This window comes from Penaeus japonicus, unplaced genomic scaffold, assembly GCF_977035675.1.
Source record: "Penaeus japonicus unplaced genomic scaffold, GWHDUDI00000001_assembly GWHDUDI00000016, whole genome shotgun sequence".
NCBI classification, from domain to species: domain Eukaryota; kingdom Metazoa; phylum Arthropoda; class Malacostraca; order Decapoda; family Penaeidae; genus Penaeus; species Penaeus japonicus.
This window is the reverse complement of record NW_028234418.1, coordinates 9,384,513-9,402,797: the sequence shown is the minus strand read 5'-3', so window position 1 is coordinate 9,402,797 and position 18,285 is coordinate 9,384,513. Positions and strand designations below refer to the sequence as shown.

At 34.4% G+C, this 18,285-nt stretch overlaps 1 protein-coding gene across 2 annotated transcripts in view; it reads left to right on the top strand.

Moving 5' to 3' along the window:
- The first annotated feature begins 16,791 nt into the window (after positions 1–16,791).
- The window catches only part of Mfe2 (peroxisomal Multifunctional enzyme type 2), a 20,667-nt gene continuing 19,173 nt past the window's right edge, over positions 16,792–18,285 (top strand). For both annotated transcript variants that reach the window (XM_043023126.2, XM_043023125.2), the window contains exon 1: positions 16,792–16,956. In XM_043023126.2, coding sequence (XP_042879060.2) covers positions 16,899–16,956 — 58 coding nt within the window. In that variant the 5' untranslated portion in view covers positions 16,792–16,898. The remainder of the gene's footprint in view (positions 16,957–18,285) is intronic.

The following is an 18,285-nucleotide window of genomic DNA, read 5'->3' as shown; positions in this document are numbered from 1 at the left end:
CACACACACACACACACAAGTGAAACAAAAAGTCAAATAACACACAAGAAAGTTAAAAAACAACCAAAACCAACGACAAAAGGGAGTCACAACCCTTTGAGCTTGACTGGGGATCCGTTCGAGCGATGCCAGGAACTTGCTTGCTTGTGTGAGAGCGAAACTTGCGTTGACTTTGCTCATAAGAATCGACGTGTATTTTTTTTTTTTTTCTTCTTCTTCTTTTCTTCTTTTCTTTTACTTTCTTTTTTTTACGTGTGTTGTTACATGTTACATTTATTTATTATCATCTATATTATTATTATCATTATTATTTTATATTATTATAACTATTATAATGGCGTTTCTGCAACATTTTTCTCTCAACTTGATACAAGAGAAATAATAAAAAAAAATACTGCAATATGATTTTTTCCTTTTCATTTTTTTGCTCATCAGGCATATATTTCTCTTTTCTTTTTACTCAATAAGAAATAAGAGATTTTTGTTCCTTCCTTATTTGAATTTACCATGAACGTATTATCAGATTTTAGTCATCATAAAGTCAATAATTAGAATTGTTTCTATATGTCTTACTCCAGTTTTATTCTGGGTTTTTAAAAACAGGGTCCTATTTTTAAGTTTTTTTTTCTTTTAGGTTAGCTTCTAATTGTTTGTAAGAAAGCAGTCGAAAGCTTTTGATTTTTGACTTCTTCGAGTCTCATTGCGAGAAAAGAAAATGACTCGTGTTAGATTTTTTGAAGTTTTTGTAAATAATATCAAAGGTTTTCCCTGCGTGTAAATCTGTTTATTTAATATTTCTTAAGTTATTGGCTTGATTTTCGGATCATATGAGCTGCCGGCGCAGGCAAGGCTAGTAGGCTAAGACAAAGCAAGGTAAGGACGCGCAATATCTGGTGTGACGTCATGAGGGAGGAGGAGCTTGAGAGGTCGGGGGAAGGGCGGGGCCAAGGGATACAGACGTACATGTAGGTAGACAAGACGATATTTAAACCTCTATGGAAAAAAAAACAGTGAAGAAAAGGTTAGATATAGGCACATATACACTCACACACACACACACTCACGCGCACGCACGCAAGAACACGCAAGGGCGGGATTTCCGAGAGAGAAAACGGGCAGCATTACCGGTAACCACAAGGGACGTGTTGAAATTAGCTTCCGTTTCCAAGTAATGAGGTTTGTGTGGCGCTGTTGATGATGTACTGCGAGGCATTAAATTAATAAGAGTAATATACATTTCATCTTTATTTGTCTGCCTTTTTTGAAGTGGTTTTGGGATTAATATGGATGTCAAGCTGAAGTAGAAGAAGAAATTGTAATCCAACAGGTTACGTAAAATTGTATCCATTTAGTAGATTGCCTCTGGTAGTACAATTACACTAACTTATCACACTCAGATACAGTTACTAAAAAAACAATCAATAATACTGATGATAGTAATAATAGTTAAAAGAAGAAGAAAAAACAACATTAGTCAAGTATCCCCTTCCGCTCCCCCTCCCCCCTCCTTTCAAGCTCTCGCTGGAAATATCGCGTTATTGTGATACAGACTTTTTTAAACTGTGATCTGATGGAACAGCTCTTATCTACAGTGAAATATTTCTAACGAATCAAATGCTGTTTTAAGCCCGTACCTAGTATGCTTTTTTTTCTAATATTCACCACTATGAAGGACTGCCTATATAACTTTTTTGTATAATGTTTGTTAAAGGGTTTTGTGTATAACATGCCAATTCAAACGATAAAGAAAAACGAAAAGAGATTGGAAAAATGATGAAAGAAATATCGCTCACTTGATACCGTGAATGTCATATTTCCATAGTTTATTTTTGGACATCTCTTGCAAATGACTTGATGTTTGTCTGTTTTGTACGACATTCCAAAAAAATTCCGGTTAGGATAGGGGAATGTAAAACTTGATGATTGGACTTGTGATTCAGTAAAAAAAAGGAAAAAAAAATACAAAAAAATGATGAAATGCTTTTTGAGGTTTGGTGACAGTGTGGTTCTGTTTTCTGATGTAAAGTCTTGTTTTTTTGGATAAAAAAAATGGCTTTTTGGATTGTTGAGGATGAATGAGGAGATTTTTTTCCCCTTGTTTCACCTCCTCCATGGTCAGCTTGCAACATTTCATCTCTAAATGATCGGTAATTATCATTTAGTTTATCACTTATTTTTTTTTAAACACACACACACACACACACACACACACACACACACACACACACACACACACACACACACACACACACACACACACACACACACACACACACACACACACACACACACACACACACACACACACACACACACACACACACACACACACACATACACACACATACACACACAAACAGAGGTGTCATGTGCAACGAGAATCAGCTGAACAGAACCACTCGAAATTCACTTGTTTTCTCCCTTTAATCTGTACGTTTCCCCTTCCACGGGCATCGGGTCCTTGCCCTTAAAAACATACTGTTCGACAGATGGACTAAAAAAGAAATTGGTGCATTTCGGCCTGGACAGAAGACTGGGATTTTGGTTCGCTTTTGGGCCCTTCAAGTGGCCCTTCTCGATGGTCGACTTCCTTTCTCCTCCCTCTCTATTTCTTCCTTTCTTTTTTTTTCTTTCTTTTTCACTCTCTCTCTCTCTCTCTCTCTCTCTCTCTCTCTCTCTCTCTCTCTCTCTCTCTCTCTCTCTCTCTCTCTCTCTCTCTCTCTCTCTCTCTCTCTCTCTCTCTCTCTCTCTCTCTCACTCTGTCTCTCTGTATCTATTTATCTCTATCTATATATCTATTTATCTCTATCTATATATCTATTTATCTAAATATCTAAATATCTATTTTGTATTTAGCTATATATCTGTCTCTACCTCTATCTCTATCTATTTAACTCTCTAATATTTCCAATAACATTAGACCGTTTTCAGTTATTTCACAAAGAAGACATTAGATGCCATATTTATAGATGTGATTTTTTTCCTCTCTTTCCCCTCTTTCTACGGCACATTTTCCTCGCAATTGAGAACACGCACACTCTTTCCCTCTCTCTCTCTCTCTCTCCCTCTCCCATCCCCGAAAATATAGGGGAAGTTAATCTAAAGAAAAATTAAACTTTTCAAGACCAAAATACCATAGAGCAAATAACAGTCGGATGTCCAGGTCGGTAAAAAAAAAAGAATTGGATTCAATTGTAAAAAAATAAATAAGAAAAAAAAGCTTAAAAAACAGCATTTACTACCGGTGTTTTTACTTTATCGTTAAGGTCTTTGACACTACTCATGTATACGAATGTTTGGTAGTCTACAAAATTACTATTAATATACGTTCTAATTATACTGTAAAGTGCATGGTATACGATCGTAACTGTTAAGTATCCATAGGGTTTAGGTCAGTAGTATCTACTGTATGAACGATATACGTAATGTGAAGGTGTCTTTGTTTCATGAGGTTCTGTATTGTGTATCGAAGGAGAGAAATCTTTTTTGGGGGGGTGTGCGCCCGCCAAAACAGCCTGCCAGATCGCTATTAGGGGGGGAGACAAGTGATTGTGATTGTGATTGTGAAATTGTTAAGGAACTGGCGGTATACGTGCAAGCATTTTGATTTCGTGACGTGATCGAGAGCTCCTGTTGTTGATCCTGATAGCGCGACGAGGATTTAAGGATTATGCAAAGGATAGTTTATGACAGTTGTTATTCTTAGTGTTATTAGTATCAATTATTGTTTATCATTATTTATTCATATGAGTGATTGTTTATTATTTATTATTATTATTATTCTATTTTTGGGTACTCATCCAACTGAGAATCTGATTATTGATAGATTGATCATCTTTCATAATGATAATTTCAGTCATGCACATTTTCGTTTCCGACAACGCGGGAACCACATGCACCAAGAACAACATGTCTCAATCATGTGTTCGATTATAAATCCTCCACAGTTGCCGATTTCACCACATAATTTTCCTTCCTGATTCGTGAGTGCTGGGAGTGTGGCATTCATATTGGAAAAACACATACGTGATTAAATTGAATACTAATTGACTGAATGAAATACAAGTCATGCAATTGAGACGACGGCGAAAGATTGCGCAAAGGGTTCGTTCACTTGGTTCGAAAAGGGGGAAACTGAGCGAATGCTATGAAACATGAAGGGGGCGCAGCATATGCAAGATTGAAGAAAGAACAAAAAAGAAAGAAAGAAAGAAAAAAATGACATAGCAAATCAGAAGAAAAAAAAAAACTCTTACCACCATAAGAAATGTTTACGCAAACGTTTCTCTTTTCAGGAAAATAATTCAGTAGAAATTATAATTCAGAAAATCAGTTTTTTGTATTTATTTTTCTCACCGAGCGTGTGAAAAAACAAAACAAAGAATCATTAGTCAGAAATTTCAACCAGGATTTTCCCATTTTATTTCCAACACTCTGACGTATATTTAGCGAGGTATAAGGCTATCGTGTGTCAAAACCAGTGTGGTGTAACTGTGCGTATGTGCGTGAGTGTGCGTTATATCCATAGACTCAGTATATAACCTCCCCAACCGTTTCCTATTTCTTGAATTTTGATGTTGAAGAACTTTTTGCCTCGATGTTGATGCTCTGAACCATGAATATAGAGATTGAGAGCGGTAAAGTTAAATACATAAGAAGAGGAAATGTCCGTATGTAATTAAATGAATGTGTATGTATGTGTATATTTCACCAATGTTCAAATAGCAACGCATTTACCACCATGATGTCATGTGGTGTCCCTGTACAAGATGTATGCAAAGGGATACCATATTTTTTTCTTCTTGCCTGGATTGGCTCACCTCTGCTGTACCAAGTGTTCAAAGGGTACAAGTAACCCAGTGTTGCCCCCCCCCCCACTCCCCTCACCTCCCAGACTCCACTCCTTCATATATATCATATCGGATAACAGCACCTATTTTTAACGTTTGTGATTTTTTTGGAAAGAAAAGAAAAAAAAAATAATCTTCATATTTGTCATGTACTCTTGTGTGAAACCAATCCTATTCAAAATGTACAAACGATTTTATGAGTATGGTACAAACTTTGTAACCTGAACAGTTGAACGGAGATTCCTTTGTGTACGTCGGAGCGAGAGGTGGAACAGCGATGAACAAAAAGGAACAAAGACCAATAGTTGGAACGAAAGTGGCTTTCATTGCTATGTTTTGCAGTCTCCTTTCCCTCCACTTCTTCCTTTGTTCCTTTGGCACGTTCCTTTTGCATAAGCTCGTATCCCATTCGGAGCTTCGGATAGAGTAATATTTACAGAATTTGATTTTTTTTTTCACAGTATTATTGTTTATATATGTATATATATATATATATATATATATATATATATATATATATATATATATATATTTATTTATTTATTTATATTTATTTATTTATTCCTTCGTGCCCTCTCGCGCCGATAGAATTCATAATGCTTGCAAGAACAAAAAGAATATCCTTCGCTAATTCTTGGTCGCTGCTCTCTGAATCTCACACTTATCTAGCCCTTCCCCCTCTCCCCCCCCAAAAAAAAAAAATGTAAACAAAAGGAAGAAAAAAAAATTATGAACCTCCTGCCGAAATCTTTCATTATTATTTTTTTGGCTAAGTTGTTACATGTTATATATACTGTTGTATTGTTAAATCATCAACGAATACTTTGCACCCTATAAAGAAAAATACAAAAACAAAACAGAATGTTGTATACCATTTATTTTTGAGTAACAGGAGGGCGGGTGTGCTCGGGTTTTGACATGTCATGGAGATATCACAGTCATGTTTGTAATATCATCAATAAAATGTGTACAACTAGACTCCTATGTTTGTATATGTCTGTCTGTGTTTGGATTTCAAAGACTGTGAATTTGGCTTTTTTATTTCATCTCAAAAAAGAAGAGAAAAAACAAGAGAAAAAGGATACTTTTAAATGATGGTTATGACTGTGAATCTTCGACTTGACCTGAAAAGGCCTTCACGCCCGCCCGCCTAACTACAACGATATCCATTCTGTATATGCTATCCACAAGCAGGAATGTACAATAGTTTTACCCATGGACTACACATGTCAAAGGTTTAATATAAGGCATATAAGACTGCTCATGAATAATGAATAGAAAGTAGATGAGTCTGTAGGAGAGATCATTATGTATAGTTGATCCATATATGAATATATCTGTCATTAGGGAAAAAAAGGGATATCAGCTGGATATTATCCAAGCGACTGAGATTCGGGTTTCTGAGGATGCTGTTTGACTAAGAACACCACAGATGGACTAGGAGTAAAAGCAAAGTGTTAAATAGAAGTTGAAAAAGGTTAGTCAAAGTTTCCATCTGCTTGGATGTTCAGGCAAATGACGTCTTCAGTTGTTTTTTTTCTTCTTTTTTTCAAGAGGAATGATTACCTGATTACCACTCTGTTGCAGTTAGCGTGCATGGTTCATGATTAATAACCAGTAAATTGCAGTGCATTTTGTACACAAGATATTAATTCATATTGGTCAGACGTGCGCTAATGCCAACATCAGAATGTACTTGAACGTAGGAAATTCTTGTAGTTACATCTAAAACATCAATAAGGCCATTGAGAAAAAAAAATGCATATTGCATTTTCGCAAATTAAATTTGAACAAGTGAAATGATTGGTTCACTCTTTGTGGTAAACAAAAATTGAAAAGAACAGCAAGTTTTGAAGTGAAATGTGGTAAAAGACTTGGTATTCATTCTCCATTATGCCCTTCTCTCTAGAGGAATATTAGGTAACTGATCATGTGTGCATTTTCCTTTTTTAAATATCAGGGACTCTTCACAAAACTCGGGGATTAAAGTACAAACACCAGTCAGAAAAATATAGGCCTAGTTCAGTCGTCAAGAACTCGGTTTGTCTTTTCTTGTGTTCGCGGTCTCTTTCCCAATGGAGTGTGACCAATGAGAACCCTCGTTGCATTGAGTTTCGAGATATCGACCAATTAGGTTGTTCGTTCAGAATCAAACCACCAAACCGGTTTGTTGCTACAAAGATCGAAAGTGTTTTCTCTTGTATTGCTTTTTGTGCTCGAAAAGGAAAAATGAAATATGGTTCATATCCCATGCAATTGAGGCGATCAGTGAAGACACTCCATGCTCCTCCAGGAAAATGAATCCAGCAAAGAGAAAGAAAAACAAAGAAAGTTGGCCGAAAGAAAAGACACAAATCACTCTATATGACTGACTGTGCATTTTTTCTCTATCTATTTTTTTGGAAATTTTTCATTGTAATTCCTATTTTAGTTATCTCTGGCTCCTCATGTTCCTTGCGTTGTGTACCGAAGAAATGCTAGCACTCATGTATCACTACTTTGAATGATAAGACTATGCATATATTAGCCAACCACTGTGTAGTCACTTCACCTGAACAGACAAACAGAATAATATGTAGCAGTGAACATACCTTTGAATTTAAGACTTTGTTGAACCAGTAGCGGATGGTGCAATGATAGCCAGGGGCCTTAGGAAGGGACAGGCGAAAGAGAGAGAAAAAAAAAGAAAAAAGAAAATGACATCATCTGAGTTTTAAGTGACATAGATATAGCTTTTTTTGGTTAAACTGATTTTGTCCAAGCAGTCTCTCGCCCCGCCCCTTCCCTCCCCCTGTCGACTCTTTGCTGCCTCCGTGTATGACGAATGCTCAACACTTGTTATATATTGGTTGTGTAGTTGTACTTATTCTTATACTGCCCTGGAACCTCCATAGGATACTTTGATCTGCAAATGTTGATCCGGAGGTCATTTGACTTAGTCCTCGTCTACGAGGCTCCAGCAAGAGTGGCGGAAGTCTGTGAAAATTTGTGATTTTAGGAGAATGGTATCCTTCTTGCTGGAGTTTTCGACTTGGATACATTATTTTTTTTAATCCACTATCGCACGGGGTGGGTAGTCTTTAAACGTGTCAGCCATGTCTGGACTGCAACGTAGAGAACCATATGTTTTAAATGTAAAAAGAAGATTAACAGAGAACTGAAATATTTCCTAATTTCAGTGCCTATCAAATCTCAGTCTACATGTACTATATCTAAGTCTTGCCCGCTCACCCTCCCACCCCACACTACTACAGTCACCCCCCGATATTTATAGGTAAGGGGCTCGTGGCAGATCTATTGTTCAAACTTCTTAAGTCACCCCTTAAATAAGTTTCATTTTTCTTCTCACGGGTATTCCAGAAGCCAATTGGAGTGTTTCTGTACAAAGTTGTATTAGAATCGAGTCTATAGAGGCCAGATGTTAGTCATTGTAGGATGTAGGGTTTTATGATGGACTTAAAGCACTGGCAGTATGATGTACATTTCAGATCGGTTTCTCTCAGTGTAACAGTTCTAAGATGTAAAGAACTGTTGTCTTTTTTTTCCCTAGAATTCCATCAGTTAAGTGCAATATAGACCTAAGCCTCATGGTTGATCCTGCCATTCGTTATCGCATGATTCACAGCTCTATGGAGAGGGTCGTTCATTATTCATTTTCCTGCAAGAAAGGAAAAAATCATGAAAATCCTGCAGTACCTCGCGATGACCTGTGAGGACTTAAGAGCGGCCTATACACATCACGCCATATATGTGATCACTCTAGCTATTTCAAACCTTATTATTCTTCGCCCCTTGTAACGAATGAAGTAATAAAAAATTAATCTAACAAGGAAAAACAAGAATTATTAGCCACATATTGCAAGTTCAGCCAAATTGTTGAAAATGGGGAAAAGTAGAGAGATTAAGTTGATTTTTTTTCTTTTTTTCACTCGGGGTGTTGAGAAAATAAGGGTTGAAATTCGCTGGCCTCATCCTGTACCCTCCCTTCCTCAAATGACTCAAAGCAGACGCAACTCAGGTTAACGCATTATAATCAAAATAAGTAGTAATTAGTCATGTCTGTAGACCGTGCCAAATGTCAGTAGTGGCCCTCCATCTTAAGGGTGACCTTACAGAAGTTGGAGAGAAGATAAAGAAAATGTATACGAGGAAAAAATGAAAAAAAAAAAAAATGTGATAACTTCTTGTGTTCCGACATTGTTTTTTTTTTTTTCTTTCTTTTGGCTTAGAATCATGTAGATGAAAAGACCAGTAATGCATAAAAATGAAACTCGTTTATAAGATGAGGGGCCACGACGTAGTGTAAACGCCTTCTTCTGTAAGCCTTTTGCTCAATAACTGATTGAAAAATATTGGAACGTCTCTTTGTTAGTCATGGAACCTTCTTGATCTTCTAAAAGTTGATGCCGTTTTTTGGTGAAGCAGTTTTTGATTACTTCATTCAACCACTTCCCTTTTCCTCCTGCATTCCTTTCCCTTTTACCCTTGTTCTTTCGGTTTCTCCCTCTCCTTCGGCTAGTTTTTTTTTCTTGTATCCCACCTGCTTCTCCTCACCCTCCTTCTTTTCTTCTTCTTCTTCTTCTTCTCCTTCTCCCTCTCCTCCTTCTCCTTCTCCTTCTCCTTCTCCTTCTCCTTCTCCTTCTCCTCCTTCTCCTTCTCCTTCTCCTTCTCCTTCTTCTCCTTCTCCTTCTCCTTCTTCTTCTTCTTCTTCTTCTTCTTCTTCTTCTTCTTCTTCTTCTTCTTCTTCTTCTTCTTCTTCTTCTTCTCCTCCTCCTCCTCCTCCTCCTCCTCCTCCTCCTCCTCCTCCTCCTTTTCCATCCCTGGTAAGCCCCCCGAATCAATCCGTCACCTGGCATTCTTTTGCGAACCTTGCAATGCAATTATGCTCAATTTTAAGGGATGTGTTTCGTGTATATCACTTGAGAACTCTTGTGGTTTTGATGACCACATTATTACCCTACCTTACCCACCACTACCCCCCTCCCCCCCAGTACACCTAACCTAACCTAACCTAATCTATCCTCTCCCGACTTCATCTTCCCATACACCTTTTTTTAATAAGATTTCATAACGGGTGATATTGAAATTAATTTGGATAAATGGTTTGATAGAGACATAACAAAAAGAAAGAGAGAGAGGGACTTTTTTTTTTTTTTTTTTTTTTTTTTGCAAGTTTTGACCTTTGATTTACGTTTCCTGTATCCGATCGCTCATCTTCTCACTTGTTGTGTGCGATTGGAATATTCGGGGAAAATGTAAACGAAAGAAAATGCTCGAAAAGATTAGACACTTGAAGGTCACATCAAGAAAGAAGCCCGACGATTTTTTAAATTTTTTAATAGGAATAGGAAAAAAAAGTAATGGTGATCTGGAATTCCTTTTTTTGTTTTTTGTTTTTGTTTTTTGTTTTTGTTTTTCATTTAATCTTTGTCGAGGAGGTTAAATGCCCCCGCCATCACCTTACCCATGCATGCAATCTCCATGCAGACAAAAAAATATCATGAAAAAAAAATATAAGCCAACACTTCATGGCTGACCGACTCTCCTACCTCATGCTTTAAAAAAAAAAAATGTATACCACGCCTGGTTGTGTTTAAATGAACATATATGATGTATATTTGTGGCTCCGTTTAAATATTTTACTAATATAAAAGAGCCTGTCTTACTCTCACCAAGATTGGGTAGTTTTCACCACACTGATATAGACCGTAATTCTTATAGTAGTTGCAAATTGTAGATTAGACACGAATTTCCCCCGCCCCCTCCACTCCAACCTTATATTAATGATTAAGGGAAAAATTATGATGATTCAATTATAAAAACAAACAAAAAGCAAACAAAAAAATAATAAAACACCAACCTAAGATTAGAAATGGTTATAGGAAATGTTTTGTTCTTTTTTTTTTGTAAATGGTCATTTCTCTTCTTATTACTGATATCATTGGGTGTATTTAATTTATTTGAAAGAAGTAACATCAGTAGCTCTTCTAAGACCTCGTCCACTCCTCCCCCCCTCTATTCCCCCTCCTTCTACCCCCCCCCCCAGATCTCCTCCATGTGTTCTTCCTATCCCCCCTCCCCCCTCATCCCTCCCTCCGAGCTCCCCCCCCCCCCATCACCCTCCACAATCTCATGTGTTCTGTGTTCACCTGATTACTCCCTTTTTACTATTATTACCTATATTCCTTTCGTCAAGGCAGTAATGTGTGATCCTTTCTGTTAATTGTACATATGCAAATGATTTTTTTTTGTTCATATTTCTATATACACCTTGTTATGATGACGTGTTTGTTTTTGAACTGAAATAGCAGGACATTGTTACTTTTACTTTTTTTTTTTTTTTTTTTTTTTTTTTTTTACATATATGTGTATATGAGTGTGTGTGAGAGTATGTGTAAAGCATCTTCACACACACACACACACACACACACACACACACACACACACACACACACACACACACACACACACACACACACACACACACACACACACACACACACAATAAACACAATGTCAGCCTAATTTTTTTTCTTCTTTTTTTTTGAGATTTTTAAAAAGTGACTTTATCGTAAAGGAGGTCGTTACAAGAGACAAGTACATCTTGGAGGTTATATATGTAAATAATTAATACCGGAGGGTTTTTGCTTTTTGTTAATAATGCTGAACGTTATTATCAACAGATCCCTCTGGAATGCTTTCAAATGCTGGCAGTGTTTTTTCTTGTCTCACGTCTTTGTCAGTGAACAAACTTTGAGAATACCGTTGAAAATATTGGTTTTTGTTCAGTATTCCGTTCAATATCGCAGGTTATGCCATGTGGCTACTATATCTGCATTTAGCCAGCACGTACCCCTTTTAAAAGATATTGTCTATAATTTTTCTATTTAAAATAATGATGTATGATGATGATAAAAAAAAAATATCCCAAGTTTTGCTATTTCAGAATGGCCCTGGACACACTTCATTGCTAATAATGTATTTGTAATATTCGTTGGTAAATATATATGTCCAATAAAGGTGTCATGTGACTTTTATTTAGCAACCTTTTTGTGTGATGAAATGGGTGATAAAAGAGTGTATGTGTATGTGTGTGTGTGTGTGTGAGTGTGAGTGTGAGTGTGTGTGTGTGTGTGTGTGTGTGTGTGTGAGTGAGTGTGAGTGTGAGTGTGAGTGTGTGTGTGTGTGTGTGTGTGTGAGTGTGAGTGTGAGTGTGTGTGTGTGTGTGTGTGTGTGTGTGTGTGTGTGTGTGTGTGTGAGTGTGAGTGTGTGTGTGTGTGTGTGTGTGTGTGTGTGTGTGTGTGTGTGAGAGAGAGAGAGAGAGAGAGAGAGAGACATAAAAAAAGCAGGAAAATCGAGAGAAAATAAGGTCACAGATAGAAACACAAACAATCATGATGATAATAATAATGATAATCGTTAATGAAAATAGGAATAACAAAGAAATTCATCATATTGTAAGGAACAAGAAGATAAAGGGGAAAAAAATGAGGAAAATGCCAAGTCGAACCCAACAGTTATTAAAAAAAAAAAAAAAAAAAAAATCCCAACCCCATTTATATTTATACTTTGTGCCCCTTCAGAAAATAGAAAGATTTATGTGGAAAAAAAAATGCCCAGAAATTCCAAAATATTGAATTAAAAATATATTTATAAAAATCCAAGCTTCCATTGTTTCTACATTCTAATGTGACACTAAATATTATACATAATAGAATAATATAGAAATTAAGATGATTGAATTGATTAAGCTTATAATAATGATGAAAATATGGACAATGATAATAGTAAAAATAACAATGATAATAATTGTAGTGACAGATAAGAACAGCAGAAAAAAACAGCAACGAGGAAAATATGAATAATTAATAATGAAAATATAATCCTCTGTCAGAATAGTAATAATGGGAGTGATTGAATCTTTTTAATGTTAATGACATCATAAATTATAGAATGACATAGGACGTTTAATGAATAATACTGACGCCATCTCTGACAACGATAATGATAATTATAACACTTAAAATAATACTCCAACCACCACCATTTATGAAAATGATTATTATGATGATGACGATGATGAGTACCACCAAAATCAAGAACTAAGCGGAAATAAGTAAAAAGAAAGAAAGAAAGAAAAAAAAAAGACTAAAGAAAAAACTCGTGGCCATAATGATGATGATAATAATACTGATGATAATAATACTGATGATAATAATAAACTATAATGATATTGGTAATAATGATAATGGTTATGGTAAAAACAACAAAAATAATATGATAATGATCATGATAATGGTAATGATAATGATAATGAAAACGAAAACTAAAACCTAATAACAACAATGCTAATCGGGTATGATAAGGATAATGATAACAATAATGTTATTGATAATGATGATGATAAAGATAATGATAATGATACAGATGATAATAACCTTGATACTGAAAATCATAATCTTAATGAGAATGACAAAAAGATCATGAGGATAATGGCAAATATGATAGTAATAATGATGATAATAAAATGATAGTAGTAATAATTATAATGATTATAATAATAACAATGATAGTGATCATGATAATGATAATAATGATAACAATGATATTGATAACAAGGATAATAATACTGATGATGATAATAATAATAATAATAATAATAATAATAATAATAATAATAATGATACTACTACTGCTACTAATGATAATAATGATAATTATAATAATGATGATATTAATAATGATAATAATAATGATAATGATAATGATAATAATAATATTGATAATAATGACGATAATAATAATGATAATAAAGAGGGTAATAATGATATGATAATAATGATAGTAATAATGATAATGATAATAATCATCCTAATAGTGATAACGGTAATAATGTAAATAGTAAAAGTCATTGTAATAATGCTCATGATAATGATATTGATATTCTGATAACATCATACTGATGATGACCATGATAATCACAAAGATAATACTGATAATGATAATAATGGTAACAATATTACTGATAATAACAATAATGATAGTAATAATGATGTTAAGGATGATAATGATATGGTAAAAATGATAAAGTAATGATAATGATGAGAAGAAGGAAAGAAGAAAAATGACAGTGATAACTGTTATTATTACTACTCTTAATATCATTGATATCGCCACTATCAAAGTCACGCTAATGATATTGCTACAACGACTACTATGATAATGATTATGACAACAGTGATAACAGGAATTAACAAGCATATATGCAAAAAAGGAAAATTAACAATTATTTTGATATAGATAATCATAGTTATGTTAATGATCATGATAACACAAGTATACTCGTAAGCAATGAAGGAATCAATATAATTTCCAGCAGTATTGTGACTAACAACAACAACATGTGATAAGGATAACAATGATAACAAAATAACAGTAAATGTTATCTTGATCAGAGATGTAATTTCATCTTCGTAAGAGCTTGAACTATCATGGGTTCTCTCTTATCAGCTGATGTTAAGAGATTAAGTTTTAGAAAAAAAAAAATGGATTTGGACTTATGTTCAACCGGGAACTGTATGCGACGAATCAAAGGAAAAAATTGATTTTTTTCATTGTGTGTGAAATTGATAAAGGTTTTCCTATATTCGTGATTATAAAATTTATTTAACACCGATGTAGTTTTGTTGTCTTTCCGTTATATATATATATATATATATATATATATATATATATATATATATATATATATATACATATTTTATTCTTAATAGGGGATAAAAAATAAACAAATAAACAGTGTATTATTGATATTCGAAAATGATTTTACAAAATCAATTCTAAAACGGGAATTTCTACTTATCAAAAGACTGGCGAAAAGATAACATTGTCATCGTGAGGTGAGGAGCAGACCACCTCGCTTGCCTGCTTGCGTCCAATGGCTGGGGGAGGCTGGCAAAAGGTGCTAGAATATACCACACGCATATACAAGTTTGTAAGTGCGTGTGTTTGTAAATAAATAAATAAATAAATAAATAAATATATATATATGTATATATACATACATATATTTATATATATATATATATATATATATATATATATATATATATATATATATATATATATATATATATATGTGCGTGCGTGTGTGTGTGTGTGTGTGTGTGTGTGTGTGTGTGTGTGTGTGTGTGTGTGTGTGTGTGTGTGTGTGTGTGTGTGTGTGCGCATTTATATATATACATATATAAACACATACATGATGATACCAATGATAACGTTGATGATAATAGCAGTAATCATAATTGCATTGATGATAATAATGATAATGGTACTGGTAATAGCCAATAACAATAACAATGATAATTATAGTACTAGTAATGATAATGATTCTAATAATGATTGATGATAGTGATGATAATTATAATAATGATAACCATGGTAATAATAATGATAATGATGATAATAATAATAACAACAACAACAATAGCAAGGGTAATAATGATAACAAGAACAATAATAATAATACTGATAACTGTAATAATAATAATGATAATGATGATAAGATTGCTATTAATGATAATAATTACAATGGTAATGATAATGATAAAATGACAATAAATATGATAACGATGATAACTACAATTATAATGATGATAATAATATCGATGATGTTGGTAATAATGATTATGATAATAAAGACAATAAAAATGATAACGATAATGACATTATTTTTATTACCCTTATTGATAATTATGATAATGACAATATTGATAATGATAAAGAAAATGATATAAGAATGATAATAATGATGATAATGACAATATTGATAATGATAAAGAAAATGATACAAGAATGATAATAATGATGATAATGTAAAAATGATAATTATGATAATTATAATGATGACAATAATGATGGCAATGATAATAATAATAATAATAATAATAGAGATAATGATGATGACAATAATGATAATGATGATAATAGTAGAAATAATGATATTGATAATAATAGTGATAATAATAATCATAAGGATAATAATGATGATAATGATAATAATATTAACAATAATAATGTTAATATTGATAATGATAATAATGATAATGAAAATGATAGTAATGATAAAAAATAGTACTAGTGATAATAATGATACAAAATAAAATGATGGGGATACTACTATCACCAATAATAGTAACGATAATAACAATGATAATGATAATCAGTATAATCATTTATCTGTCTTGTTATGATTTAGCATCACTAACAATAGCAGTCTCATTGGTAGGATATTTCATAACTGAAATCCTTCTGTGTTCATATGTCCGTATGAATGCATAAAGATACAAATGACTCATGGTATAATAGTTTCATGTATTCTTCCTATATCTGAAGAATATGAAGAATAGAGCGGAGAGGTGCCATCAGCTAATCTTTGAACCCGGGCATCCGAGGGCGGCCTTGAAACTCATAGATAACGTCTATTATTTGCTTATATCATTCTGATTAAGAGTTCTAGGTTCCAAGATCCGGCACGTGGAGGCGACCTTTGTGAATTGATGTTCTTGGTGGATAGGAGTTGCGATGTAAATGGTGTTGATGAATGCCTTTGGTAATACTCTGCTATGAGTTGAGGGTCATCGTGTAATGGGTAATGTTTGGTAACACTGATCACGAAGTTGTTTATGAATGAATGCCACATGATTTAGAAAGATATTTTGTAGCAATGATATATGTAAATAGGTAAAGAGACAGATAGATATATAAAAAAAATTAGTTATCATATATGTTTTATGATTTTTAGCTGCGTGATAAATATGTAATATGTCATAAGTATGTATGTGATGTCACCTGACAAAAAAACTTGAACAAATTATGAAATTTATCTAACAAGAAAAGATATAAATTACATAAAAGATAAACAAAAAATCTACTCTTTTAGGCCAGCAGTAGATAAAAAAAGAAAAAAAATTATCTCGAAGGGTCTCAGCGGCGTAAGGCTTCTGGCAACAGTGACCATCCTCAGTCAGCTGTTCGGCGTCAACAAAGATGGATACGAAGCTACGGTTTGACGGGAAAGTTGCCATTGTCACCGGTGCTGGAGGCGGTATGTATATATAATTGGGAATTTAGGTGTAGATATGTATTTGTGAGTGTTTGATGCGTGATTTGGGCGAGGAAGAATGATATGACGTGGTTTTATATGGGTATTTTGATTTAGTTTTCTTTGGTGTGGTGTGTTCGTCTAGTTTTGTATATGTTTGAGTTTGCTTCATGTCTATTTTTCGGAGTGTCATTTTGGGAATTTAGATTCATTGCATGAGGCAACAGAAGGTGGATATTGTTTATGTAGGAAGATGATAAAGCGAATTATACTTTCGAGCATTGCTTCTGTTAAGTTCAGGCGTGTTGGCCTTTTTTTATTAGTTGCATAATGCATTGTCATGGTTACTGTTCAAAGTCATATGATTGCTTTAAGGAAGGGGAGTTTGCAAAGAAATACAGTTTAGGTAAATCTTGCTAATATATCCACAACTTTTAATGAGAACCATTATCATCTTGATAAATTTTCTGAATAACGCCACGTTACTGAATACCACAAAAGTTGTATCGATGGATTCCTCTCAACCTCTACTATTCATATATAGTGGAGATAATGCGCATAAAGCATGAAGTAGACCAGGGAAGTTGCGGGGTAAAATATCAATTCCGGGCATATTACATATGCAAAATCTTAACCCATTTACCTACCTAACTTTACCTAGTTTTCAAGTTAGCACTAGCCAAGGGGAGGGGGTGACCCCCCTGGACCCCCCCCTATCTTAAGGCACTTCATGCTACCACAATTACCTACCACACTTTTCCTAGTTTTGAAGTCGGTCTTTGCCAAGAGGGGGCTACGCCCACCTGTGAGCCTCACCTATTCAGGTCACATCATGATACTTATGACACATAATTAGTTCTGTAGATGAAAATGCTGCGACCACAAATAACCTAGAGGGCACTCTATAATTATACTGTAAACAATGGGGAATATTGCGCCATCTGTCGAGAGAATATAACAGCGCATGCAGGTTATTCATCGGGGGTTTCCAGTCCACAGCTTGTCGCTAGACGTAAATACATAAACACAGCCATGTCTGAATTTCAGAGCGAGGATGATGGTTATCAAGGTATTTTACACAAGGTATGTTGCATGAAGTGCCTGAAATAGGGGGGGGGGGGGTCAAGGTGGGGCAAAGCCCCCCCTTGGCTAGGGCTTAATTCAAAACTAGGCAAAGTTAAGAAGGTAAATGGGTTAAGATTTTGCATACGAAATATGCCCCGAAGTAGGTTGAAGGTTGGGTCCAGTGGTGGAAGCACGCATTATCTCCACTATACATGAATAGTAGAGGTTGAGAGGAATCCATCGATACAACTTTTGTGGTATTTAGTA